The sequence below is a fragment of the Sus scrofa genome, chromosome 1 (assembly GCF_054392235.1).
Source record: "Sus scrofa isolate SSC_HxYL_T2T_F1_AM1 chromosome 1, Sscrofa_HxYL_maternal_Yorkshire_Landrace_v2.0, whole genome shotgun sequence".
In the NCBI taxonomy this organism is placed as follows: Eukaryota; Metazoa; Chordata; class Mammalia; order Artiodactyla; family Suidae; genus Sus; species Sus scrofa.
Genome location: NC_139383.1, coordinates 122,299,580 through 122,327,463, shown reverse-complemented (window position 1 = coordinate 122,327,463; position 27,884 = coordinate 122,299,580). Strand labels below are relative to the sequence as shown.

Genomic DNA, 27,884 nt, shown 5'->3' with positions numbered 1-27,884 from the left:
TCTCTGCCTATAAGATATTTATGCTGTTAAAAATACGTTTGACCTTAACATGTCTATGTGTATAATCTTTATTTATTTGTTTCTTTTTAGGGCCATACTTGTGGCATATGGAAGTTCCCAGGCTAGGGGTCTAATGGGAGCTGCAGCTGCCAGCTTATGCCACAGCCACAGCTACACAGGATCCAAGCCATATCTGTGACCTACACCACAGCTCATGGCAATGCCAGATTGCTAACTCACTGAGCAAGGCCAGGGATTGAACCTGCATCTTTATGGATACTAGTTGTATTTGTTTCTGCTGCACCACAATAGGAAATCCTGTGTAATCTTTAAAACTTAGAAACTTCTTTAAAAATTTGCACATCTCTCTCTCTTTTTTTTAACTTTAAGGCCATATTTGTGGCAATGGAAGTTCCCAGGCTAAGGTCAGATTTCTTTCTTTTTTGCTTTTATTATGCCCAGTTATGTGGAGGGTTTCTTGCTCTTTTTAGAGGTTTAAGTTCTTCTGCCAGCGTTCAGTAGATGTTCTGTGTGAATCATTCTACATGTAGTTGTGGGTTTTTGTGTGTGTTTGTAGGAGAAGGTGTGCGTGACGTCTTACTCTCCCACCATCTTGATCCTTCTCCTAAGGGTCAAATCTGAGCTGCACCTACTGGCCTACACCACAGCCACAGCAACGCAGAAACCGAGATGTGTCTGTGACCTACACCACAGCTCATGGCAGTGCCACATCCCGGACCCACTGAGTGAGGCCAGGGATGGAACCTGCATCCTCATGGGCAGTAGTTGGGTTTGTTTCTGCTGTGCTACAACGGGAACTCCAGTTTTTTGGGTTTTTTTGTTTTTTTTTTTTTGTCTTTTTAATGGATAGAATAATTTGCAAGACTTCCAAAATAGAAATATTATGAAATATTTTTAAAATTACTGTTTCTTTGGAGTTCCCATCCTGGCTCAGTGGTTAACGAATCCATCTAGGAACCATGAGGTTGCGGGTTCCATCCCTGGCCTTGGTCAGTGGGTTAAGGATCCGGCATTGCCATGAGCTGTGGTATGGGTTGCAGACGCGGCTCGGATCCCGCATTGCTGTGGCTCTGGCGTAGGCCGGCGGCTACAGCTCTGCTTCGACCTCTAGCCTGGGAACCTCCATATGCCGTGAGAGCAGCTCAAGAAATGGCAAAAAGACAAAAAAATAAAAATTACTGTTTCTTCAATCAGATCATCTTTTATTGGCTCTATGATTTACCAGTGCCTGCTTTATCTTCTCTGGAGTAGGAGAGCAAGTTGTAGATCTTTGTCATGGGCTTGTAACCTTTCCAAATACTGGTCAGTTTTTTAAGTAGTGTAGATACTTAAAGGAGGAGATTTATTAGAGATGAAATTCTAGGTTATCTAGGAATGGTACCTCGAGTGAAGAAATGTAGATGGTGTACATACCTCAGTAAGAAAAAAGTTGATCCATTTGTCAAGCAAGAGTTCTGTAAGAGTTGAGTAAAAATGAATATACAGCATCAATGGAATACCAGCATATTAGTAGAACATATAATGAAACAGGGAGCTTATTTATAAGAGCAACAGAGAGAGTAAAGCAAGATTAATCTCAATGGGAGTATTATTTGGCTTCTATGAAGAAAATTACATAACTTATAGAAAGTTATAGTTAACATCCAACTAAACCCTACAGTTTTTCTAGAGGTTTATAAATATAACTTTGGTATGGCAAGATATGTTCTTGAATGAAAAAATATACATTATAGAGATAACACGGCTTTGTTAGTGTTGCTTAATGGCAGTCCAGTCCAAATCTCAGAAATTTTGCTTTCCCCTTGACTTTATAATCCTGAAGAATAATTGGGAAAACCTGAATCTCCTAAGGATCAAAATAGAGTTTAGTATATTCTACATGCAAAAAAATTAATTTAGACCTTCTATATTATGTCAGACACAAAAATTAAAATGGATTACCAACCTAATGTAAGAGCTAAATTATACAACTTCTAGAAGAAATTCTTAGTCACCTTTGGTTAGGCAGAAATTTCTTTAAAAAGGTCACCAAAAATATCTATTAAAGTAATTGCTGATTGGGCTTCATCAAAATTAAAGACTTTTATGCTTTGTAAGACACCATTAAGAAAATGAAAAAATATAGAGAGAACTTTTTTTTTTTCCCCAGCCACACCTGCAGCATATGGACGTTCCCACGTTGAATCAGAGCTACAGCTGACAGCCTATGCGACAGCCATGGCAACATTGATCCGAGCTGCATCTGCAACCTAAACTGCAGCATGCAGCAATCCCGGATCCTTAACCCACTGAGTGAGGCCAGGGATTGATCCTGCATCCTCACAGACACTATGTTGTATTCTTAACCAACTGAGCCACAACAGGATCACCTATAAAGAACTCTTAAAACTCAACATTAAGACCAAGTTCCAAGTTAAATATGGACAAAAGATTTGACTAGAGATTTCATTAAAGTGTCTAATAAACACTTGAAAAAATATTTGACATTATTAGTTATCATAAAAATGGAAATCAAACCACAATGAGGTACTACTATATATGATGAACTAGAACAGCCATAATAAAAAAGGCACAATAGCAGTAATTGGTGAAGATGTAGAGAAACTGGAGCCTTCATGTTCCTTGTGGGAGTGTAAAAATTAACAGCCACTTAGGAAAACAATTTGGCATTTCCTTAAAAATGCTAAATGTAAATTTACGATATTATTCATAAATTACATTCCTAAGTATTTACCTAAGAAAAATTACATGAATGTATGAAGACTTACAGATGAATGTTTCTAGCAGCTTTATTTGTAATAGCCAAAAGTAAGAAAAAATCAGATGTCCAGCAAGCAGATGGATAAACAAATTGTGATATATTCATAGGATACCACTCAACAATAAAATCGAACTATTAATGGAGTTCCTGTTGTGGCTCAGCAGAAAGGAATCTATGAAGCAGACAGGTATCTATGAAGATGCGGGTTCAGTCCCTGGCCTTCGTCAGTGGGTTGGAGATCCAATGTTGCCATGAGCTGTGGTGGAGGTCACAGAGGCGGCTCGGATCTGGCGTTGCTGTGGCTGTGGTGTAGGCTGGCAGCTGTAGCTCCGATTCAACTCCTAGTCTGGGAATGTCATATGCCGCGGGAGAGGCCCTAAAAAAGCAAAAAATAAAAATAAATAAGTAAAAATGAACTATTAATATCCATAGCAGGGAGTTCCCATTGTGGCTCAGTGGTTAATGAATCTGACTAGGAACCATGAGGTTGCAGGTTCCATCCCTGGCCTTGCTCAGTGGGTTAAGGATCCGGCGTTGCTGTGAGCTGTGGTGTAGGTCGTAGACATGGCTTGGATCCCGCGTTGCTGTGGCTCTGGTGTAGGCTGGTGGCTACAGCTCCGCTTAGACCCCTAGCCTGGGAACCTCCATATGCCACATGGGTGCGGCCCTAGAAAAGGCAAAAACACCAAAAAAAAAAAAAAAAAAAAAAAATCCACAGCAACATGAATAAATCTCAAAATAAGTACACCCAGTAAAAGAAGCCAATAGGAAAGTGTATGTAATGTATAACTTCATTTATATTGAGCTCTTGAAAATAAAAATCCATAATGACTGAAAGCAGATTAGTTGTAGAGGTGTAGGGATGGGGATAGAAGGATGATGATTAACTGAAAATAGGGCTGTGGAATCTTCTGAGGGTATTGGAAATGTTTTAAAATTGGATTGAGGTGATGGTTATGCTCCATATATATACTAAAATCAGTAAAATATACACCTAAAGTAGGTAAAATGTTAAGTTCTCAATATTCTTATGGGAAAATTCTTATCAAAAACATGACTTTTAAACTGTTGGCTGACCTTTATATTGACAGATAATAGTAATGAAGAGAGAAGAATGCTTTAAAAAAGACATTTCAGCCCTAGATTTTTAAAAAATTCAGCAAGAGAAGAAATTGAGCATAACTTTTCTTTCTCCCTCCCTCTCTCCTTCTCTTTCTTTCTTTTTAACTGTTGTAACCATTTTTAGGCGTGCAGTTCAGTAGTTTTAAGAATATTCACATTGGGAGTTCCCATTGTGGTGCAGCGGAAACCTATCTGATTAGGAACCATGAGGTTGTGGGTTTGTTCCCTGGTCTCACTCAGTGGGTTAAGGATCTGGCATTGCTGTGAGCTGTGGTGTAGGGCACAGATGTGGCCCAGATCCTGCATTGCTGTGTCTGTGGTGTAGGCCTGCAACTAGCTCTGATTTGACCCCTAGCCTGGGAACCTCCATATGCTTGGGTATGGCCCTAAAAAGCAAAAAAAAAAAAAAAAAAAAAAAAAAAAAAATTTTTTTTAAAAGAAGAGTAGTTGCATTGCTGTGAAACAAATCTACAGAACTTTTTCTTCTTGCAATCTAAAACTCCATACTCATTACACAGCTCCCTTTCCCCCTTCCTCACAATCCTTGTAACCACCATTTCACTTTCTCTATGAATTTGACTACTTTAAATACTTCACATAAGTGGAATCATACACTCTTTTTGTGTGTGCCTCGGGTTGTTTAACTTAGCAGGGCCAGATTCTATTTATAATATATTATCTAGTGCCATAAATAAAAATTAGTTCTAGATAAGGTAAATAATTAAGGAAACACATTGAACCAAATATGTACAATCTTCTAAATAGGAAGCACTTTCCAAACTTAGGCTATTATATAAAAGAACACATACAAAAATATTAACACATTTTATAGCACAAAACTAAAAGTCTACTGTGTTTCTTAAAAAAATAGCATATCACATTTAAAAAAACAAAGAAAACATACAGTGAGCATAGTATCTTTATTTTCGATATTAAAGAGTTAATATAGTATGTAAATATCTTACATAAAATTTTATATCAGTACTTTTAGATATTAGTGTTACTATCTCAATATAAGATTATACAAATTCATATGGAAACTACTAAAAGTTTTTAAAGAAGAAACAAAAATCATAAGAGGAAGTAATCAGGAGTATGTGCACATTAAGTGAATAAGTACTGATTTCACTATGTGTGGTGAGCTCTGGTTTTAAAAAGTTTGGCAGGAGTTCTTCTTGTGGCGAAGTGATTAACGAATCCGACTAGGAACCATGAGGTTGCGGGTTTGATCCCTGGCCTTGCTCAGCAGGTTAAGGATCCGGCATTGCCGTGAGCTGTGGTGTAGGTCGCAGATGTGGCTCGGACCCCAAGTTGCTGTGGCTGTGGTGTAGGCAGGTGGCTACAGCTCTGATTAGACCCCTAGCCTGGAAACCTCCATATGCTGAAGGAGTGGCCCTAGAAAAGAAAAAAAAAAAGTTCGGCAGATGTGATTTTCTACTTTTATAATGGATTGTGATATTCAAAGTCAAAATAAAAATAATTGTCTATAAATTAGCTGACAGGCATATGCCCTCTAAATGTTTTTGCTTTTTGTTTTCAGGAAGTATTGATGAAGATGTTGTGGTGATAGAAGCTTCCTCCACTCCCCAGGTCACTGCCAATGAAGAAATTAATGTTACCTCAACTGACAGTGAAGTGGAGATAGTAACAGTTGGGGAAAGCTATCGGTAAGATTTTAATTCCTAGTCGTATGTTTGAAATTCAAAATATAAATTTTGGGAGTTCCCGTCGTGGCGCAGTGGTTAACGAATCCGACTAGGAACCATGAGGTTGCGGGTTTGGTCCCTGCCCTTGCTCAGTGGGTTGACGATCCGGCGTTGCCGTGAGCTGTGGTGTAGGTTACAGACACGGCTCGGATCCCTCGTTGCTGTGGCTCTGGTGTAGGCCAGTGGCTACAGCTCCGATTGGACCCCTAGCCTGGGAACCTCCATATGCCGTGGGAGCGGCCCAAGAAATAGCAACAACAACAACAACAACAACAAAGACAAAAGACAAAAGACAAAATATATATATATATATAAATTTTGTGTCCTGGTGCTCCGTTTGTATAAGTGGTGCTGCATTTATACTTCACATGTACCCTTCCAAAGAACTGTCAGCTGGGCCCAGGCTGCCCTCCTGTGAGTTCAGGCCACTGTTGTCTTTGATGAGGAAACACCGTGAGGACACAAAACAAATGGGTTGTAACAAGTTCTGCATTCCATCAGGTCACAGGGCCAAAGGGACAAACAGTGTGAACTGGAAATTGGCACTTGCCATATGCCTCTGCATAGATTAAATCATGAGTCACTGCAGCTCCTGACCCTTAGCACACCCTGAAAGAAGCTCAGGGTGAAGAATAGGAGTGAGGTACTCTGTGCTCTGGAAAAACTGACAGAACACATCTTCAGATAGGTATTGTCAGGAGAAGATTTTATGAGTCCAGTTCTGGCATCTCCTCATATCTAGAAAAGCACTAAAATCCTTCATGATGTCTGTTCCTTGTGACTAGCAGTAACCTTCACAAAACTAGCAGTGACCTTCTCCAAAATGTGTGCTTGCTTGCATGGACCTCCCCATTTCACCAAAATCATATATAGACCATACCCTGCCTCTTTGGAGTGATTTTTTCAGAGCTGTCTGAAGTGCTTCCTCCCAGGCTGTAGACCTTATTTTGCCCCAAATAAAACTTAACTCTCAAAAAAATTATTTATGTATATATTTATATTCATATATAAATATTTAGACATATTTATGCTACAAGTATTTGCATTTTTTTTTTGACCTAGTTCGAGTATGTTATAGCAACTGGATTAGTGGTTGTCAGATTAAGCTGCATTATAGTCATCCACATAGATTATAAAATATATTCTGAATCATAGTCCAGCAGATCCAGAATCTTAGGGATCAGTATTTTTTTTAAGCACCCCAAGTATACAGTAAGTGTAGGGAGTTCCCCGGTGGCACAGTGGGTTAAGGATTCAGTGTTGTCACTGCTGTGGCTTGGGTTGCTCCTGTGGCATGGATTTGATCCCTGGCCCAGGAACTTCCACGTGCCACAAGTGCAGCCAAAAAAAATAGTCATTGCTCTTGGTAAACAGCAGTTTTACATGGTGTTTTACAAAACTGAGTTTTCAAACTCAATTTCAGAGAGTTCACAAACTCCTTTGGAATTTAGGTGTGAATAGTACTTAAATATTGGGATCTGATATTGATATCTCATCAGTACCAGTGACATTTGTATTATTATATTAGGACAACCTAGTAGGAAACGTATTTTTTGAATTTTTTTAACCTTCACTTTTAATATTATGTAAGCCCTTAAATGAAAAATCCTCATTCGTTTTGATAAATAACTAGAAATGGCATTGCCCTTTTGAAAATCACTTTGACCAAGGAAAAAAAAAAAGAGAGAGAGAGAGAGAGACCCTAATACTATATTTACCATGTGCTTTAGTTGATTACAAATGTTGGTAAGGGAAGAAGTAAAGTATTCCTCTCTTTCATTTGATACACCAAACTAACCTATGGATGCATTGTAATTTTTGTGCTGTAATGAATTTAGAAATGTATTTGCTTAATTTTAATTTGTTACTGATTTTTTAAAAAGACATTCTTGCTTCAGAAGCATGTTACAAACATACCTAGAATATGCTTCTCTACTTGCCCATTGGGGTACTACTTTTAATATCACGGAAGAGAGCACTCTATAATATGTCCATAATTGATTTAAATTTTCAGTGATTTTCCTGGACTCTGAGGAAAATTGATAGTTCACGGTATATGCCACAGTTATCCTGTGACTGCCATAGTGCCTTTGGTTCAACACTGATTGGCTGTAAGGGTTGTTGAAGTGGTTCAGGAGAAAGAGAACTGTTCTCTTTTTCCCTGTGGAACCAGAGAGCTTTCTTGTCATGAAGATGCTTAATGGTCAAGGAGATGCATTTACCATAGTGATAGTGATCTTGAAGAAGACACACAGTGGAGTTCCTGTCATGGCTCAGTGGTTAACGAATCTGACTAGGAACCATGAGATTGTGGGTTTGATCCCTGGCCTCGCTCAGTGGGTTGAGGATCCAGCACTGCCATGAGCTGTGGTGTAGGTCGCAGATGTGGCTCGGATCCTATGTTGCTGTGGCTCTGACATGGGCTGGCAGCTGCAGCTCCAATTGGACCCCTGGCCTGGAAACCTCCATAAGCCACGAGTGCAATCCTGGAAAAAGACAAAAAAAAAAAAAAAAAATTCTTGGTTTCTTAAGAATTTTAAATGGTCTTTCTCCTTATCTAAAACCATTTCATCTTGAAACATTTGTTTACTCTCGTGCCTTAATCTATACAGTTCTTGCTGGAATATGATGGTCTGTTTGTTTTACTGTATTAGGCTTTAACCTCTATATTCCTATTACTTGAAAATTTCATTTTATTTTATTTTTTTAATGTTTTTTATTTTTTCCATTATAGCTGGTTTACAGTATTCTGTCAGTTTTCCGTTGTACAGCAAAGTGACCCAGTCACTCATACATATATACAATCTTTTCTCACGTTATCCTCCATCGTGCTCCATACTAAGTGACTAGATATCGTTCCCAGTGCTATACAGCAGGATCTCATTGCTTATCCACTCCACAGGCAATGGTTTACATCTATCAAACCCAAATTCTCAGCCCACCCCACTCCCTCCCCCTACATTTTGGCAACCACAAGTCTGTTCTTCATGTCTGTGATTTTCTTTTCTTTTGAAAAGTTCATTTGTGCCATATGTTAGATTCCAGTATAAGTGGTGTCCTGTGGTATTTGTCTTTCTCTTTCCGACTTACTTCACTTAGTATGAGAGTCTCTAGTTCCATCCATGTTGCTCAAATAGCATTGTTCTTTTTTATGGCTGAGTAGTATTCCATTGTGTATATATACCACAACTTCCTAATCCAATCATCTGTGATGGACATTTGAGTTGTTTGCATGTCTTGGCTATTGTGAGTAGTGCTGCAGTGAACATAGGGGTGGATGTGTCTTTTTCAAGGAAAGTTTTTTCTGGATATATGCTCAAGAATGGGATTGCTTTGTCATATGGTGGTTTTATATTTAGTTTTTTGAAGTACTGTCATACTGTTTTCCATGGTGGGTGTACCACTTCAGAAAATTTCATTTTAGAATTTGAACTTCTTTCTAAACTTTTAGTCTCTGTACATGCCGAGGCTATTTTCAGGCCAGTTTGAACTTTGGGATTCTTTTCTAAATGGTCAAGCTCATACCCCTGATTACTGTATGTTAGTGGATCTGGCTTGTTCTTTCCATACATGCTGAAAATAAGCTTATAAGCAGTTTTACATTCAGCTTGGGCGAGAGAAAAACCAACTTCATAAGCTGCAGCTTTTTAAAACATTTATTTTTCTCTCCTAGAGCCTTAGGACTGCATTTTCTACATACTATCCCTCTGTTCCCTTAGTCCACATCATTATAAGGAATCCTTTAAATTTTTTAAAAATAAAATGTATGCCTGTAAGAAATTTATTACAATATACATAATTAAAAGATGGTAAAACTTTCGATGTTGAAGCCTTGTGACTACATACCTTAAAAGCGTATAACGCGGGAGTTCCCATGGTGGCGCAGTGGTTAACGAATCCGACTAGGAACCATGAGGTTGCGGGTTCGATCCCTGCCCTTGCTCAGTGGGTTAAAGATCCGGCGTTGCCGTGAACTGTGGTGTAGGTCGCAGACGCGGCTCGGATCCCGCATTGCTGTGGCTCTGGCGTAGGCTGGTGGCTACGGCTCCGATTGGACCCCTAGCCTGGGAACCTCCATATGCCACGAGAGCGGCCCAAGAAATGGCAAAAAGACAAAAAAAAAAAAAAAAAAAGTGTAACGCGGCTCAGATGGTGTTTTTTAATAGCTGACAAACTAGTAAATTAGCTACGACTGTCTTTACCTCTCGTGATTGCAAGAAATGTCTCTGGTGCTTTGAATCTCGTTTAGGACACTCAGCCTGGTTTGGAACTCCCAAAGCCGTGCTTTGCAAATCCAATTTGGACTAAACATAGATCACGTGGATATTACTAAATGTTTAGGGCGTTGATATTTTTGCTACTGTATCTATGGGGAATAATTTTAAATAATTTATTTCCATAAAATGTAAATAATTGATTATAACCCAGGTGAATATTCAAAATAACCATTGAAAAGAAAGGAGCATTTTTGAATAGGATCCTGTATTTTATACCAATGAGTGGTCTAATATATCATTTTTCATTTCCAGGTCAGTTGGTAGACATTTGTTGAATATTTAATTCATCAAATGTTTATTGAGAGGTAGCCATTATGCTAGTCATAATTTTTAATTATATTACGATTATTACTTTGGGTTATTTTTGCATGGAGAATTTCATTACTTACTTTGTAAGATAGCCTTATAATTTATTAGGTAGGATTCCCATTGTGGCTCAGCATTAATGAACCCAACTAGTATCCATGAGGATGTGGGTTCAATCCCTGGTACCACTAAGTGGGTTAAGGATCTGGCGTTGCCATGAGTGGCAGTATAGCTTGCAGATGCAGCTCAGATCCCATGTTGCTGTGGCTGTGGTGTAGGCCAGTAGTTGCAGCTTTCGACCCCTAGCCTGGGTACTTCCATGTGCTGCATGTGTGGCCCACTTCTTAGTTGACTAAAAATTTTGCTTGTTTTTCATGTTTACTAATTTGATATTGTTGTTCCTTAAGGTCTCGTTCGACCCTTGGCCACTCCAGATCTCACTGGAGCCAAGGTTCAAGTTCTCATACAAGTAGGCCACAGGAGCCACGAAACCGCAGTAGGATTTCTACTGTTATCCAGCCCTTGAGGCAGAATGCAGCAGAAGTTGTGGACCTTACTGTTGATGAAGATGGTGAGTTTGGAATACTAGTAGTGTAGAATTAAGCAGAAAATTTGATAGGATAAAATATCAATATGCTAGAAACTCCTATTGCTGGTTAATGGTAACATAATATTAAATTACAGGGAAGTTGTCAGATATCCTAATGTTATTTTTCAAGTAATATAATAACCTTCAGATTGTAAATTGTGTCTAAAAATTCTTTCTGGATATTATTTCATTGCTTAGTAGTTACTTTCTCTGAAAAAAGCATATTTTTACAAGTGGTAGTTTGATATATTCTCAGACTTACATATTACTTTCATTTGTAATACTGTTGTCATACTTTAACTTTACTATGAAAGATAGAAACAATACTTTTAAAACACAGAACAGAAAAGCAATGTAACTGAATTAGATGGTTAATCTGGTTATTTGAGATGTTGAATTTGCTTTTAAAAGTTATGTTATCCTTCATTGTAATATTACAGTTACCTTTTGTTTTGCTCAGCTTTAGTGTCTTGTTTTGGCTTACAGTTGCACCCAAATAACTGTGAAAACAAAGTTAGCCTTGGAAAATACTGGTTAGGGAAAGTGGTAGCAAATATGAATATATGAATACATACATGAATTTTTCGTGATATTGAGACTTATCTTCAGATACTACTAGTTACATTCTAGAAGGAAATGATCAATCATAATTTCCTTAAGGAAACAGCAAGCCATATATGAATTTATTAGCTTTTAGTGTTAGCTGTCAGTTGGAAAAAGGATATATTCAGTAGGTAGAAAGAGTTAGGGGCCTTGTGCAGTCAGCTCTTATATCAGCTGTTTGCATTTTGGATGATCATAACTTTCACAGCACCATTCCTTTAGAATTAAGATTCTTTTGAAGAGATAATTTATTCCTCTTGTCTGCATTTTATTCAACAGTGTCTCAGTTTTTGTTTTAGAGCACCATAAATTATCTGCGAGACAGTAGTTAATATAAGAGATTAATTAAAGATTACTCAGTTAATTAAATATTGGTTGATTATTTTGGAAACTTTTAGTGTGTTTTCCCACATAACACCTACCATCCAGTAAAGTAGGAAAAGGTGGCAGAGTAGCCATTTAACCCATCAGAATTAGTTCAACCAGAAAACTTTAACATTTTGCTTAAAAGTATTCCAGTGATCAATAGATGCCCCCTTCTTCCTACTGGTTTCTCTTAGTGGAAGCTTCCATCTTATTGAAAATAAATCCAAAACTTAAGTATTTCAGTTAGACCAGCAGTTCTTACTTGGCAGCCATTTTATGCCCCTGGAGACATTTGGCAATACCTGCAGACAGTTTTGGTTCCCACAGTTGGGGAAGAGAGCTACTAACATCTAAGAGGTAGAGACCAGGAGTGCTCCTAAATGTCCTACAATGCAAAGGGCAGCCCACTCCATCCTGTTCCCATCCCCAACAAAGAATAATTCAGTTAAAAATGTCAATACTGCTGAGATAGGTAAACTGAGATAAACTGCAAATAGAGGTTACTCCCTTTCCTTTCTATGCTTAGGCAAATGTATTTTTTTAAGCATCCAAAGTACAGTGTACCGTATAGACTAACAAGTATAATTTGTGTTTCAGGAATCAGCCTGCTGTGCTGCATTGTTCAGAAAAGCTTGTCCTCTCAATCTGTATCACATTTAAAGAGTCACTTCTGGGACTTCCCATTGTGGCTCAGCAGTAACGAACCCAACTAGTATCCATGAGGATGCAAGTTCGATCCTTGGCCTCATTCAGTGGGTTAAGGATCTGGTGTGGCTGTGGCTATGGTGTAGGCCAGCAGCTGCAGCTCCAGCCTGGGAACTTCCATATGCCAAAGGTGCGGCCCTAAAATGCAAAAAAAAAAAACCTACACAAAAACGAAAAAACAGAGTCACTTATTTTCAGGTCTAATTGTTGTGACTATGCTTTGGACAGATTTCTTTCTTTTTTTCTTTTTAGGGCTGCACTTTTGCCATATGGAAGTTCCCAGGCTAGGGGTTGAATTGGAGCTGCAGCTGCCAGCCTGTGCCACAGCCATAGCAACACCAGATCCGACCCAGTCTATGACCTACACCACAGCTCACAGCAACCCCAGATCCTTAACCCGCTGAGTGAGGCCAGGGATCAAACCCACATCCTCGTGGGTACTAGTTGGGTTCGTTTCCACTCAGCCACAACAGGAACTCCTCCCATTATTCTTTATTTTTCAACAATCAGAGTCTAAAATGTAACTCATTTATAAGTTCTGCCTGAAATTTCTTTTAATTTCTACCGCAAAACTTTAATTTTTATTAGAAAGCACTGATGAATTCTTGCAAAAGTTTGAGGAGAGGAACATAAAAAAGGCATGTGAAAAAGAAATCTAATGTTTATTAAATGACTGTTGGTAAAGCATCATATAAAGTACTTTATATATGTGAGGTCTGTTCATCCCAACAACAGTTCTATGAAGAAATTCTGTACCTTTCCACTTCTACAGATGAAGAAGTGGAGAGTGCCTAATTAATTTATCCTTGATCACACTGTCAGTGGTGAAATCAGAACTGCTCTCCAAGCTATCAGACTCTAAAATCCACAGAGAAATCCAGAGAAAGTACAGTTAGTAATACTATTCTAACAACCTGTAACAGTGTGTATAAACACAGCAGAGGGACTTTTACCTTTTTTTTTTTTCTTTGTGATCAGGAAAGTCACGTAGTTACCCCGAAAAACTATGTTAATCCTCTGAATTATTGGAATAAGCATATATGTATTAGGGTTTTTTTGCAATAACAGTAACATATTTTAATGTTGACAGTTTTTAACTTTATGAAAGCTTTTTTTAGCTATATATTGTACTTTTTAGAGGGTTCATATTTTAAGTTTGCCTTATTAATTATCATAAAATGTATAGCTCTTATTAGAATATAACTCATTACCTAATTTGTTTAGAAATGCTAAATAAACATTTTGTATTTTGTAGAACCTACTGTAGTACCAACCACTTCTTCAAGAATGGAATCACAAACCACAAGCGCTTCCATTAATAATTCAAATCCATCTACCTCTGAGCAGGCCTCTGATACTGCTTCAGCTGTCACTAGTAGCCAACCCTCCACAGTGTCAGAGACTTCAGCTACTCTTACAAGCAATATTATGACTGGTACTTCTACAGGAGGTGTGTTTAAAAAAAAAGAGTGGGGGGAGGGACTCTTGGAAAAAGAATTGTTTTTAAGATTTTTAGCTGTGTTAGCAAGAGTGTATTCTTAGAGTAAACATCATATGTGAACAAAGTAGTCCCAATTAGAATTGGACTATGACTTCATATTTGAGTCTGTGTGCTATTTGTTACCAAGCTATTGTAGCTCAACTGAAAGAGACTGGGGAGAATTAAATGGCTGACTCCAAAAATACAAGCAACAAAAGAAAAATAAAGGTAAATTAGACTTCATCAAAATTTAAGTTCCCTTTATTGTTTTAGCCAGTCTTGGTTGGAATTTTGTATTATTTATAAATAACCAGAAGATTCTTAATTGATATATTGGCCCCAAAGAGAATAGCTATGACCTGTGAGCTAAGTTAGAGCAGGATCTCCCTGGTATTGGTTACTCTAGAAATAAGGCTAGAATTGTGGTACTCCAGAATCCTAAGGATTCTGAGGAGGTGTCTCAGGAGTCAGGTGGGTAAAGTGGAAAGGAAGAATGGAGTTTGGGTTTTTAACTCTTCTAATTTAATTCTATTAATTTTAAAATAAATTATTTCCATTTTTATCTGTTTTATGAAATTTCTATGTAGTTTGAGGAAAGGGTGCCCTTTTTTAGAGGAGTTTGAAACAAGATAGATCTTCTGGGGGCACTTCTGCTATTCTTCTGGCATGGAAAAACATGCTATCAAAATAATTCCAGACATGTGACAGAGAGCATAACCAGGACTCAGATGTTTCATACCTAAAAGATTATCATGTTTTCTAACAACAACCATGCAAGGCAATTATTGCTACATTTAATAAGTAAGAATGAGGTTAAATAACTTTGCTAAGGTCACATTGCTCACGGTTAGACAGGCTTAGGATTAGAATTCAGGCCCATCTGACTCCATGTTTCTTTTCCCCCCTGTTCAACACTGAGTCACTAGTTTATTTTAAGAGACCTTTAAATTTTCACATAGTAGAGTCTTACCATTTCTTATGTTCTGTTGTGTCCAAGTTGAGTGACCAGAGGAATGGAAAAGATATTGGAAATTAGTGAAACATCTAAATATGCTCTGAGTTGGGTGGTTGTGTTCTAAGAAGTATGTAAACCAGCTATAATGGAAAAAAATAAAAATCATTTAAAAAAATTTAAAGAGTGCATAGTAGTCTTCATTATATAGGAATGATTTGTAGTAGTAGCGGCTCATAGAGTTCAGGAGATGAAACTTCGCTTGATGCATTTAATGGAAGGGACTCACATGGCATTTTAGAGTTGTTAAATTTCAATTTAAAACTAATAATTTATTGGAGTTCCTGTCGTGGCGCAGTGGTTAACAAATTCGACTAGGAACCATGAGGTTGCGTGTTCGATCCCTGGCCTTGCTCAGTGGACTAAGGATTCGGTGTTGCTGTGAGCCGTGGGAAGTGGCCCTAGAAAAGGCAAAAAGACAGAAAAAGCAAAAAATAAAATAAAACTAGTTATTTACTTAATCTTTTTTTTTTTTTTGTAATTTATTTTTATTTTAACTTTTTAGGGCCATACTTGCGGCAGGCATATGGATGTTCCCAGGCTAGGGGTTGAATCAGAGCTGTAGCCACCGGCCTATGCCACAGCTACAGTAATGCAGCCACATCTGTGACCTACACCATGGGTCACAGCAACACTGGATCCTTAACCCACTGTGCAAGACCAGGGATTGAACCTGCATCCTCATGGGTGCTAGTCACATTGTTTGCACTGAGACATGATGGGAACTCCTAAAACTAATCGTTTATTATGACCTAGGAAAAGATGATCTTTTGCCATATTTAAATATCATGGTAAATACAAGACTCCTAAAGATTAAGGCTTTCAGGAAAATCCCAGTGAAGATCACTACCTGAAATTATACGTGTGTTAAGAATATGACTGTATCACATTATTATTTACAGATATTTGAATTTACTAAGCATTTCTTATTATTTGCTTATTTATACATATATACACATATATAAAATAGTACATGTTTTTTACACTGATATTTGATCTGTGCATTTTTTCATTTCAAGATGACTCAAGGAGAACTGCATCTAGTGCTGTAACGGAAACTGGCCCTCCTGCAATGCCAAGGTTACCTTCTTGCTGTCCCCAGCACTCACCATGTGGAGGGTCATCGCAGAATCACCATGCATTAGGACATCCACACACAAGTTGCTTTCAGCAGCATGGCCACCATTTTCAGCATCATCACCACCATCATCATACTGCCCACCCAGCTGTCCCAGTTTCTCCCTCCTTTAGTGATCCCACTTGCCCTGTGGAAAGACCTCCACAAGTACAAGCACCTTGTGGAGCAAATAGTACTTCTAGTACCAGCTACCATGACCAGGTATGTGGTTCCTGAATTTGTAATTTTTAAAAACTTTGGTTCCTTCAGGAGAAAAAAAAAAAACTGATAAATTTTATATACTAAGTAAGTCATTCTTGTTGCCCCTGCAAAGTGGCCTAATTTAGTGATCTGTGATTTATTTATTTATTTATTTATTTGCTTTTTAGGGGCACACCCGTGGCATATGGAGGTTAGGCTAGGGGTCTAATTGAAGCTACAGCTGCCAGCCTACACCAGAGCCACAGCGATGCCAGATCTGAGCCACATCTGCGACCTACACAGCAGCTCACGGCAATGCTGTATCCTTAACCCACTGAGTAAGGACAGGGATTGAACCCACAACCTCATGGTTCCTAGTTGGATTTGTTTCTGCTGTGCCATGATGGGAACTCCTGTGATTTTTTTTTTTTAAGTATTGAGGATTTCCTCATGGTGTTAAATATTGCAACTGAATGAGGGGGTCAGGAATATGGATAATTGGAAGTGAATTGTTTTTTATTCTGGCATAGTTTTTGGTGATTTTAGTTAAATACAGATGAATCTAATCTTTAAGATTTTATCCCAAGCAAAGTGTTGAAACTGCATCGTCAACCCAATTCATGAGAAATTGGGAAATTCTCCTAGTTTTTCCTCTTCTACCTCCTATTCTGGAGCCTCCCTACAATCTCCACTTAGCTAGAAGTAATTACTCTTTTTAGATGCAAACCTGTAACATAGTTTCTCAGGAGCAGATGAACTTTTTTAGTTTGTGAGAAATTGAAATGTCAGCAAAACATTATAATTAAATTAGTTGATATTATTAGTGCTTGAAATGTCAAATAATATTAAATTAGTATTTGTGATCACACAGAGTAAAGTGAAGTATTATGTGTTCTTTTAACTTATGCTGTGTCATCTCTGTATAATCATGATATAAATCTGGTTGGTGCATATTTTAAAAAACAAAATGTAATTTAAAAGTAAAACTATAACTGATACATCTGGTAAAAAAGAAAAATGTGCTAGAAAAAAGTCAAAAAGAAATTTAGTGCAGCTGCTTTACCCTCTGACCTTTCCTAGAGTACTTGCTTCATCTTTTAAATTTCTAATGGTTATCTCTTTTGGATGTGACAAATTAAAAATAATTAAGAAATCAAGCAGGATGTTCTCCTAAGGAAAAAATCCTGCTGCTGATATCAGAAGGAAATTTGAAAAGGTTTACTGAGAGTTATTATGATTGAAGAGACTTGTGGTGATGTATTGTTTTTTTAACAGTTCTAAGTATTAACATTTCATGATTGTCTAGACCTGTTCTACCTCTTGGGAATGAGGAAGCAACCTGATTGAGTTAATTATAAGTAGAATCTCTTTTACTGTTCTGCTTTACTTGAAATACAGATAGATGTAAACTACGTGCCTACCTATAAGTAGAGTATTTGGAATGAACACAAAACTTGAAGAAAATTAGCAGGATCAAGCATTCGGTAATTTGATGGGTATGAAGGAAAGCAAGGAGTGGGGTTTTAGAGATATGAACAGTTTGAGATTCATGTAGATATTTGTAGAAATCTGTAATTGGCCACATGCTCATGAGATGGCCTCATATAGTCTCCATTTGACACCTATGTGGATACAGCTGGAAGTTGGGGAGAAGCAAACTGATCTGAGTATTTATAATTTTGTGGATTTCTTATGATTGTCATAGATAGGCAGAGAAAGGTAGGGGAGGATTAGCCCTGACAGCAGAGAAGTTGCAGTAGTCACTTGATTATAGCCTGATACTCCTTTGGGTGTAACTTTCTCTTTTGAGAGAACAGTTTAAATAGTGTTATGCATTATTTATAGTCTATATAAAGTATTATTTGCCATTTCTGTACTACTTTGCTTACCCTCCCTTTTCCTTCTAACATAAGAATTGAATGAACTGCTGGAATTGGGAAGAAGAGAGTCGTCTTTGTTGGTTTTTCCCCTATTTTCTACTTTTACCTTTACTCTCAAGTCCTTCTAGGAGGTCCTTCACCCTACTTTACTCACTCTCTGGAAGTGTTCTTAATCACTAACTGGAGAAGAAAATAGGAAATTTGCTCTTCTTCATAGTATTTTGATATTCCAGTCCATTTGCCAAATTTTAGCCCAAATAGGAAAATACAGAACGGACTTGAACCATAAGTAGTAATTCACAATTTTAAGATATTATCCTTGGGAGTTCCCACTGTAGTTTAGTGGGTTAAGAACCAGACTAGTATCCATAAGGATGTGGGTTTGATCCCTGACCTTGCGCAGTGGGTTAAGGATCTGGTGTTGCTGCAGGCTGTGGTTTAGGTTACAGATGCAGCTAGGATCTAGCGTTGCAGTCTCTGTGGTGTAGGCTGGCGGGTGCAGCTCCGATTCGACCCTCAGCCTGGGAACTTCCATATTACACAGGTGTGGCCCTAAAAAGAAAAAAAAAATATTCATAAACCCTATTAATTTGAATTGGGAGCATGTGTTTTTTCTTGCCATCTCAAAAGAGGCTAAGGCATTCGCTTGATTGTAGACACATAATGTGGAAGACAAGAGTAGCCCTTACTTTTTATCTTCTTGCATCTTCTCCTGTACCACCACAACCCTTTCCTTGTAGCATCCAGAGTTCTTTATATTTCTTTTATTCTCTGAGCTGGGAGGTCATTGAAAGCACAAAAACCATTCTGCCTTTTATAGGGAAAAAAAAAAAAAAAAAGGAAAAGATATTTCTTTTTTAAGTGCAAAGACCACTACAGTTCTTCACAGGACCACTGGGGAACTTAGCCCTTTACCCTAGCTTTCTTCACCTCTGGCTTCTCAGCTTCTAGTATTGAACAGTTCCTGTACATGATTCTGTATATGATGTCTTTATTTTCTTAAATCACGTTTTAAAAATTACAGCTACACTGAATGCTAAGCAAAGTCTTGTATTTAAAATACTTAAGACTATGAAAAAACAATTTCGTTTCTGTAATCTGCTCTAGAGTAGAAGGTAAAGTGTTTTACTTAAGACTTTTCAGAGTACTCTGGGGGAAAAACTTAATTACTTTTGAGTACAGATAAAATCTTGGCTCTTTGATTTCCCAACTTGGTAAATGAGCCTTCCCTAAAATTATATTCCTAACCAACTATAATGGAAAAGATAAAAATCATATAAAAATTATATTCCTAATAAAAAGAATCATGGTTTAATTTTTTTTTAAGTGAAAAAGTTAATGCGGCAAAGCTAGCTAATGATTTAGCTTGAATAATCTTACGCTCTTTGTTATTGTGGATAAAGTTTGCACTATTAGAGTTTCAGTTGAATGCTTTCTGTGTACAGTTACAAAATAGGACACATTTTTATCTAGAATCTTCAATGTTTTCAGTGGTACGATTATATGTTTTGGCAATTGGCTAAATTACCAATCAGTGAGCTCCTCTTGTGGTGCAGTGGGATTAGCAGTGTCTTGCCAGTGCTGGGATGGGGGTTTGATCCCTGGCCCTGCACAGTGGGTTAAAGAGCTGGCATTGCTGTAGCCGTGGCTGAGGTCACAACTGCACCTCAGATCTGATCCTTGCCCCGAGAGCTCCAAATAACATGGGGTGTCCAAAAATGAAAAAAAAAAAAAAAAAAGTTTACCAATCAGAATTGTAGGGTAAAGGAGAATGTGGATGTATGATTTTAAAGCTTCTTTATCTCTTAATATCTAGGTAATGGAAGAGAAGCAGATCTTAAAATATCTGTTAATTAACTTTTGTTCATCTTATAGCATGATCTCACACTTGATTTTTAAAAATTGATTATCGATTTTAAGGGTAAAAGCACTATAATTTTTATAATCCAAGATAAACATCATTTTCTTGGTGCTCAGTAGGTCTTCCCACTAAAAAGTTTACCATTTTAAATTCATAGATTCTATTTTTCTGGATTGTATTAGGAGTACTTTTATAGTATAACATGAAACAATGTTTTGACCAAACATGAGAAAGATAAAATATAGTTCCTCTTTATACAGCAGGCATTGCCAGTAGACCTGAGCAACAGTGGTATCAGAAGTCATGGAAGTGGTGGTTTTCATGGAGCATCTGCATTTGACCCCTGCTGCCCTGTTTCTTCTTCCCGAGCTGCAATCTTTGGCCATCAGGCTGCTGCTGCTGCCCCAAGTCAGCCATTATCAATAGATGGTTATGGATCAAGCATGGTTGCGCAGCCCCAGCCCCAGCCCCCTCCACAAGCCTCGCTGTCATCTTGTCGTCATTATATGCCACCTCCTTGTAAGTATCAATAGGCCAAGAATTCAGAGGAATATAAATGAAGCATTGTATTCTCCTCCATGAAATAGCCTTTTAATAATCCTAATTTATAAATTTTTAGTATTTCTTTGGCCTAAGAGTGGGGTATATTTTGCCTGTTTCATCCTCTCTTCACCTTATGTACACAAAACAGTTTTTTAAGGTATAAAAGGGCAGATGTTGGAGTTCCTGTTGTGGCACAGTGGAAATAAATCTAACTAGGAACCATAAGGTTTCGGGTTTGAGCCCTGGCTTCGCTCAGCAGGTTAAGGATCCGGTGTTGCTATGAGCTGCTGTGTAGGTTGCAGACACAGCTCCAATCTGGCATTGCTGTGGCTGTGGCGTAGACCAGCAGCTGTAGCTCCAATTAGAACCCTAGCCTGGGAACCTCCATATTGCTGCGGGTGCAACCCTAAAAAGCAAAGGGGGTGGGAGCCAGATGTTGTTTTAAAAGATCCAGGAAAATAATTAAAAGTATTGTATTTTGTCTGTTTTACTTTTTAACATGTACCTTTTATTATCTTTGAACTTGAAGTACCTTCAATAATGCCAGCTTAGATTCCTATAAAGGAAAATTTTAAGGAATTTAGATTTATTGTTTAGTAATAGAAGGAAATTTGAAAGTTCAGTAGTTCTTTCTACACATGGGAAAGTAAACATTGACTAAGAATTCTGAAGCTTACCTGAGGCATAAGAGAAAACTCCTTGACAGAAAGCTTTGCCAATTGCAAAAAGGTTTCTGTACTCATTTGATGCAAGCAATTAAAATAGAATCAGTTCCTGTCATGGTTCAGTGGTTGGCATAATCTGACTAGTATCCATGAGGATGCAGGTTCGATCCCTGGCCTTGCTCAGTGGGTTAATTAGGATCTGGCGTTGCTATGGCTGTGGCTTAGGCCAGCAGCTATAGCTCCAGTTTGACCCCTGGCCTGGCAACCACCATATGCTGCAGGTCGGGCCCTAAAAAGCCAAAAAAAAAAAAAAAAAGAATCAGACATGGCTTCTGTCTGAAAGAAGAAATTGAAACTTAGGAGATACCATAAGAAATGAGAAATACCCTTAAGCTGTGTAACATATATTTACTGCTCTGTTAAATTGTAGCTAATAATCAGATGGAATACTTTGATAGAAAAATACACTGAAAATTCATATAGGAGTAAACCAGAAAGTTGACAAGGAAATTTGCTTTTCTTCTGATTATATTCAAGGGATACTTTTGAGTTAGATATCTTAGATTTCTTCAAGTTTGGGTCTTGAAGACACACCTGGAGTCAACTTAGAATTTGTACAATGAAACCTGGTGATACATCATTTATCTTTTCAGTAATGCAGCTTATAATTTAAAGTGTAAGGTAGAAAAGAGGTTTTGAAATAGTTTCTACAAAGTATTGACTAGTGGGCAAATTTCTGTGTATGGACGCTGGTGTGATTAGGCTATTCTCTAATATTTGTTGATAATGCATCGTTGATTTTTTTTTTTTTGGCATGCCCATGACATGTGGAAATTCCCAGGCCAGGGAATGAATCCATGCCACAGCAGTAACAACACTGGATCCTTAACCCACTGAGCCACTAGGGACCTCCCATCTTTAAATGATCTTTTACTGGAGACTCAAAATGTGTGATTTTCTCCCCCTCTCTTTTAAAAATAATATACTGAAGCAGTTTATAAGTGTATCCATTCCTTTTTTCAATGTCTTAATACAAAAACAAATGTTTTAGACTTAAACTTGTTACACTTTTTTTTTAGGGCCACACCTGTGGCATATGGAAGTTCCTAGGCTAGGTGTCGAATCAGAGCTGTTGCAGCTGCTGACCTACACCACAGACACAGCAATGCCAGATCCAAGCCATTTCTGTGACCTGTACTGCAGCTCACAGCAATGCTGAATCCTCAACCCACTGAGCAGGGCCAGGGATTGAACCTGAGTCCTATGGTTACTAATTAGGTTCATTACTGCTGAGCCACAGTAGGAACTCCTAAACTAGTTTTACTTTTATCACAAAAGTAATTTGTATATATCTAAAGAGTTCAGACTTCAGAATGATATAAAAGGAGACCTTAAAAGGCCTTTTCCTTTCTTCCCATTAAGCTTGGTGTCTCAGAGATAGCAACTGTTTATAGCTTATTATAAATCCTTTCAGAAATTTTCTTTGTACATACGTTATTATGACATATGTCTCTCCTTTTTTTAAAAAAAATGGGATCATATCAGGCAGTTTTTGCCTCTTCCTTCTTCTTAATTTGATTTTTAGGTTTTTTAATTTAATAGTACATCTCAGTTTTTTCCATATTAGCACATGAAAAATCTTGTTTTTAATACTCTCATAATGTTCCATTGTATATTAAATTAGTGCTCTGTTGATGGGCATTTAAATTGTCGGGTTTTTTTTTTTTTTTTGTAGTTTTTTAGGTTTTCTGTAGAGTAACTTTGCTGGAGTAAGATTGCTGGGTTAAAGTGACATGCTGAACTTGTAAGAAGCAAGATCAGAATTTTTTTTTTTTTAATAAACTGGCAAGAACATGTAAAATAGAGAAGAAGGGAATGGTCTCTGGGAATGCAAAATATGTCATCTTTTTACAGTGGTTGACAGTTGGTTTGTTTAGATAAACAGTGAATAATAATGATGACTGAAGTTTTCACCACACTCAGAAAATGGTAACTATGTGAAGTGATGGATGTGTTAATTAACCTGATTATGATAATCATTTCACATGGTATACATGTCAAATTTATTATTGTACACTTTTAAAATATTACTGTATTTGTTAATTATACTTCAATAAAGTTGAAAAAATTGAAATATTGATGAGTTAAATAAATTGATTCATTCTGAAACGAAACTTTAGAATTTTGTGATATTTGTGAATATTATTTCTTGTGTAATGATTATGGAAATAGAAAACCTTGAAATGAAGCTGGAAAAAAGTGCTCTGAATTTGAGGAGAGTTGCAGTGATAAAACTTTTTTGATGACCAAGAAATACTGAGCTTTGTGAGTTCTTAGATGAAGTGTTGATTTGAAGATAGAACTTTTAAAATATGTCTTAGAACTTACATTGAGCTTAGTGAAAATTTCCTTTAAATATATGCTAACAAGCTTTCCTTTGAAAATATGGCTAAATGAGTCCATAGTTATCTAACTTTCCTTGCTGCTGCATGAATCAAAGCAGTTAAAAATTGAAGGCAGTCTTTTTGTAAGGAAACTGAAATATTGTTGTAGCTCTGTACAGGCTACCAAGAAAGTCTTCCAAATAGAATGAAATTAGGAAAGAAAGTCAGGGAGGAGACAAACATTTTTTACACCTCAAACAGATGCACATCTTTTAGAGTAAGAGAGATTGTTCTCCTCTGAGAGATCTTTCAACATTTGCTTCGCAACATAAAGACTCAGGATGAAGAGGAGTTCCCGTTGTGGCACAGCAGAAATGAAGCCTACTGTTATCCACAAGGACACTGTTTGATCCCTGGCCTCGCCGTGAGCTGTGATGTAGGCCACAGTTGTGGCTCAGATCCTGTGTTGCTGTGACTGTGGCCTAGGCCGGCAGCTATAGCTCGAATTCAACCCCTAGCCTGGGAACTTTCATATGCCACGAGTATGGCCCTAAAAAGCAAGAGAGAGAGAGAGAAAAAGACCCAGAATAAAGAAATGGGTGAAACCATCTCTACCTAAGGCTGATTTCCATGGCAGGTTCCAGGTAAATATGCCACCATTTTAAGGCAGCACAGGAAAAGTAGCATGGGCCAGGATGAGAGAAGAGTAGCAATGAAAGAATGTTTGCTGTCTTGCCCATAAGGACTCATAAGTTCCTTTCCTCTCTATTGTGCTCTATAACCATAAATCATGAAGGAAAACAAGATTGATATATAAGATGATTTGGAAAAATGTTGTATTACCTTATTATGACAAAGCTTCTATGTACACAAAAAAAAAAAACTTAAAAATCAACCAGAAAAAGGTGAATAATAGGCTGAGACTATGAGTGGATAATTCTGGGAAGAAATGTAAGTGGTTAATAAATACAAGATTTTTCTCCAATTAACATTTTAAAAATTTAGTGATAGTATAGGAGTAATTAGACAGGAACTCTCATGTACTGTTGATGGTAATTAACTATGGTAAACTTTTGGGAAGAGTATTTTGTCAACTAGTATCTGAATTTATTCTCTCAGACTCAGACTTCTTATAGAAATTTATGCTGCAGAACGTCTCTGTGAGTAGTGTGTGTGTATATGCATGTGCACATACTCATGTGTATGCTTGTATCAAAGAGAAACCAAAAGAGGAATCATTCATACACACAGCTGTTTATTGCAGCTTTGGGTTGCTTCCTTTTTTTTCCCCTAGGGTCTAATCCGAGGCATATAGAATTTCCCAGTCTAGGGGTTGAATCGGAGCCGTGGCTGCTGGCCTACACCACAGCCACAGCAGTGCCAGATCCAAGCCGCATCTGCTGCCTAGCTCACAGCAACGCCAGATCCTTAACCCACTGAGTGAAGCCAGGGATTGAACCTGCGTTCTCGTGGATACTAGAGAAGGTTCATTACGGCTGAGCCACAACAGAACTCTGGGTTGCTTCCATTTTTATCAGTAGTGATTTCGTCAATAAATTTTGGTACATTCCTATAATAGAATGTTGTGAAGCAGTAAATGAAGTAAAGCTATATATATTGACATGAGAAAATATCTTAAGATTACTCAAAGAAGAAAGCATGTTGCCAAACAGGACTAAGCAGACTCAAGCATTGATAAAATACTCATAAAAATTAAATATGTGCTAATGTGTTCATAAAATATTATGCCAAAATATTCTCAACTCCATGGTGCCTGTGCTTTTCTTACAGATGCTTCTTTGGCAAGACCACTTCATCATCAAACTTCTGCCTGCCCCCACTCTCATGGGAACCCTCCCCCTCAGACTCAGCCTCCACCTCAAGTGGATTATGTTATTCCTCATCCTGTACATGCTTTCCATTCTCAAATATCTTCTCATGCAACATCTCACCCCGTGGCACCCCCACCCCCAACTCATTTAACCAGTACAGCTGCACCTATTCCTCAGCATCTTCCGCCCACACACCAGCCGATTTCACACCATATTCCAGCCACAGCACCTCCTGCACAGAGACTGCATCCTCATGAAGTGATGCAGAGGATGGAGGTTCAAAGGAGGAGAATGATGCAGCATCCAACGTAGGTTTTATGTTTTAAAAAAGATAATCGCACATTATTCCTTTTACTTCTATTTCCATTGGTCTTTGAAACTATAAAGTCATGTCACTGTACTTAATCCTCAGTCACTGGGAAATTAATTCTTTACTAACGAGAATCTTCTTCTTGTCTTACTGAGTTATAGGTGCTGACAAAACAAGTTTATAATATCAGGTTATTTAATGAAATCAAAGCATTTTCAGGATATGACCCAAGGTCATTTATTTTTGTAAACCAATCTCATATGTCCGTTTCTTCACTATTCCATACTGAAGATTAATGTTAAAATTGATGATACTAAGTAACAAGATAGGAAGTTATTAAAGATTCAATTGATTTATTTTGTGTTACCTACCAGAGGGAAGAAGGGTATTGGAATTTTCAACAACTAATTTGAAAAATCAGTCATTGAAAAATCAGTCTTCTTAACTAGCTTAGTTTATTTATAAATTTAAATATTAAAATATTCCCCATACATTATGAAAAGAATATAATTGAACTTTTTTTTTTGGTCCTTTTAGGGCCGCACTGGTGGCATATGGACGTTCCCAGGCTAGGGATCAAATCGTAGCTATAGCTGCCAGTCTACACCAGAGCCGTAGGAATGCCAGATCCTTTAACCCACTGAGCAAGTCCAGGGATCGAACCCGCGTCCTCATGGATGCTAGTCAGGTTCGTTAACCACTGAGCCCTGACAGGAACTCCTAACTGAACTTTTTAAATTTCTTTTAAAAATTCAGGACATGATTTTCTAATTTAGGGCAGCATATTTTATTGGTCTTATTCTTCCTGCCTGTTTTTTTAAGGTGTTATAGGAAAACCACTACACTTGTTCATTTATATATTGTCTGTAGCTTCTTTCACACTGCAGAAACTAAGTTGAGTAGTTGCCACAGAGGCCATGTGGCCTATAGAGCAAATAATTTGGCCCTTACAGAGTATTTGCAGAACTCTTGATCTAATTAATGATCTGGCACTTGTGTAACTTCTTTCTTTAGTTACATAATTTAAGGTTATATCTGGAATCTCTGGATGTTGCTGCCATTCTAATATTAGACCCTTATTAGACCCAACTTTCTATATAAAGTTGCCAGTTTAACATTCATATTTTTCTGGTATCTAGAAAATTACTTGTTCTAAATCATTTAGATTAAACTTGCAAAATCTGTAAATGTGTTCAAAACTAATAGAAAGTAAGAATGAGATGATAAAAATGAATCCCTGGAACTTTTTTCTTTTTTTTTTTTTAATGCCATTTGCTCAGAACGTTATGACCATTTGCATTTGTAAGTTTGACAAATTTTAGACTAGGAAGAGAAAGTATAATAATCTGGGTTGATGAATAAAGAGTGTAAATGGAACTAATATTATCAGTTTCCCAGATGTGTTGACATGTATTTGCATGTGTTTGAAAAAATGCATAAAGTTAAAAATTTTTTCTTAAAAGCTTTATGTATTAAAATGGGTGAATATTATAATAATTTCTTTGTGCCTACAGCATTTGGAGTGTTACTTTATAAAATTTTATTTCTGTTTATAGTTTGTTATTCTATTTAAAATATCTGCCATAAAAACAAACAAAAAAAATTTTTTTTAATCTCCCATAAAGAAGATATGCAAGATAATGTTAAAACTCCCTTTTGCTTTGGATGGTATGTGAATTGGAGGCATTGTAATTAATGAGCAGTGAGAATTTGTGGGATTATGGTTTCTTGATTTATTAATCATTAAATTATATTACATTTTTATAATTTATTGTTACCAAAATAAGTTCATGACTAATGTGTAGATGTTATAATATTAATACTAGATTGTTTTTTCTACATTAAGAAATAACCAATTATTCAATTATTTCCAGTGGTCTTTTTGTGTTCTGTGTTTCCAGGCGGGCACATGAGCGCCCCCCACCCCATCCACATAGGATGCACCCAAACTATGGTCATGGGCATCATATTCATGTGCCTCAGACTATGTCCTCACATCCTCGACAGGCTCCAGAGAGATCTGCCTGGTCAGTATCTTGTGTATTTCAAAGTTGTGCTTAAGCTTCTTGCTGTAAAAAACCTTTGAAAGACATAATTTGTAGTGGAATGCCATACAGAAGGGTAATACGGAGAAACTGAATTC

The 27,884-nt window shown here is 37.3% G+C and overlaps 1 protein-coding gene across 20 annotated transcripts in view; it reads left to right on the top strand.

The window, feature by feature from the left end:
- Positions 1–27,884, top strand: part of RNF111 (ring finger protein 111) — a 98,569-nt gene that overhangs the window by 57,831 nt on the left and 12,854 nt on the right. For 5 of the 20 annotated variants that reach the window (XR_014810415.1, XM_021073571.2, XM_013992925.3 and 2 more), the window contains exons 3-9: positions 5,445–5,571; positions 10,601–10,764; positions 13,712–13,906; positions 15,968–16,287; positions 20,268–20,526; positions 25,391–25,739; positions 27,643–27,768. Coding sequence is in view for 16 of the 20 variants with exons in the window: in XM_021073571.2 (XP_020929230.1) it covers positions 5,445–5,571; positions 10,601–10,764; positions 13,712–13,906; positions 15,968–16,287; positions 20,268–20,526; positions 25,391–25,739; positions 27,643–27,768 (1,540 nt within the window). In the remaining 4 variants the exon portion in view is untranslated. Of the gene's footprint in view, positions 1–5,444; positions 5,572–10,600; positions 10,765–13,711; positions 13,907–15,967; positions 16,288–20,267; positions 21,377–22,454; positions 23,390–25,390; positions 25,740–27,615; positions 27,769–27,884 lie in introns of those variants that run through there. The other 15 variants (XM_013992927.3, XM_021073569.2, XM_084968541.1 and 12 more) reach the window with 6 other exon arrangements.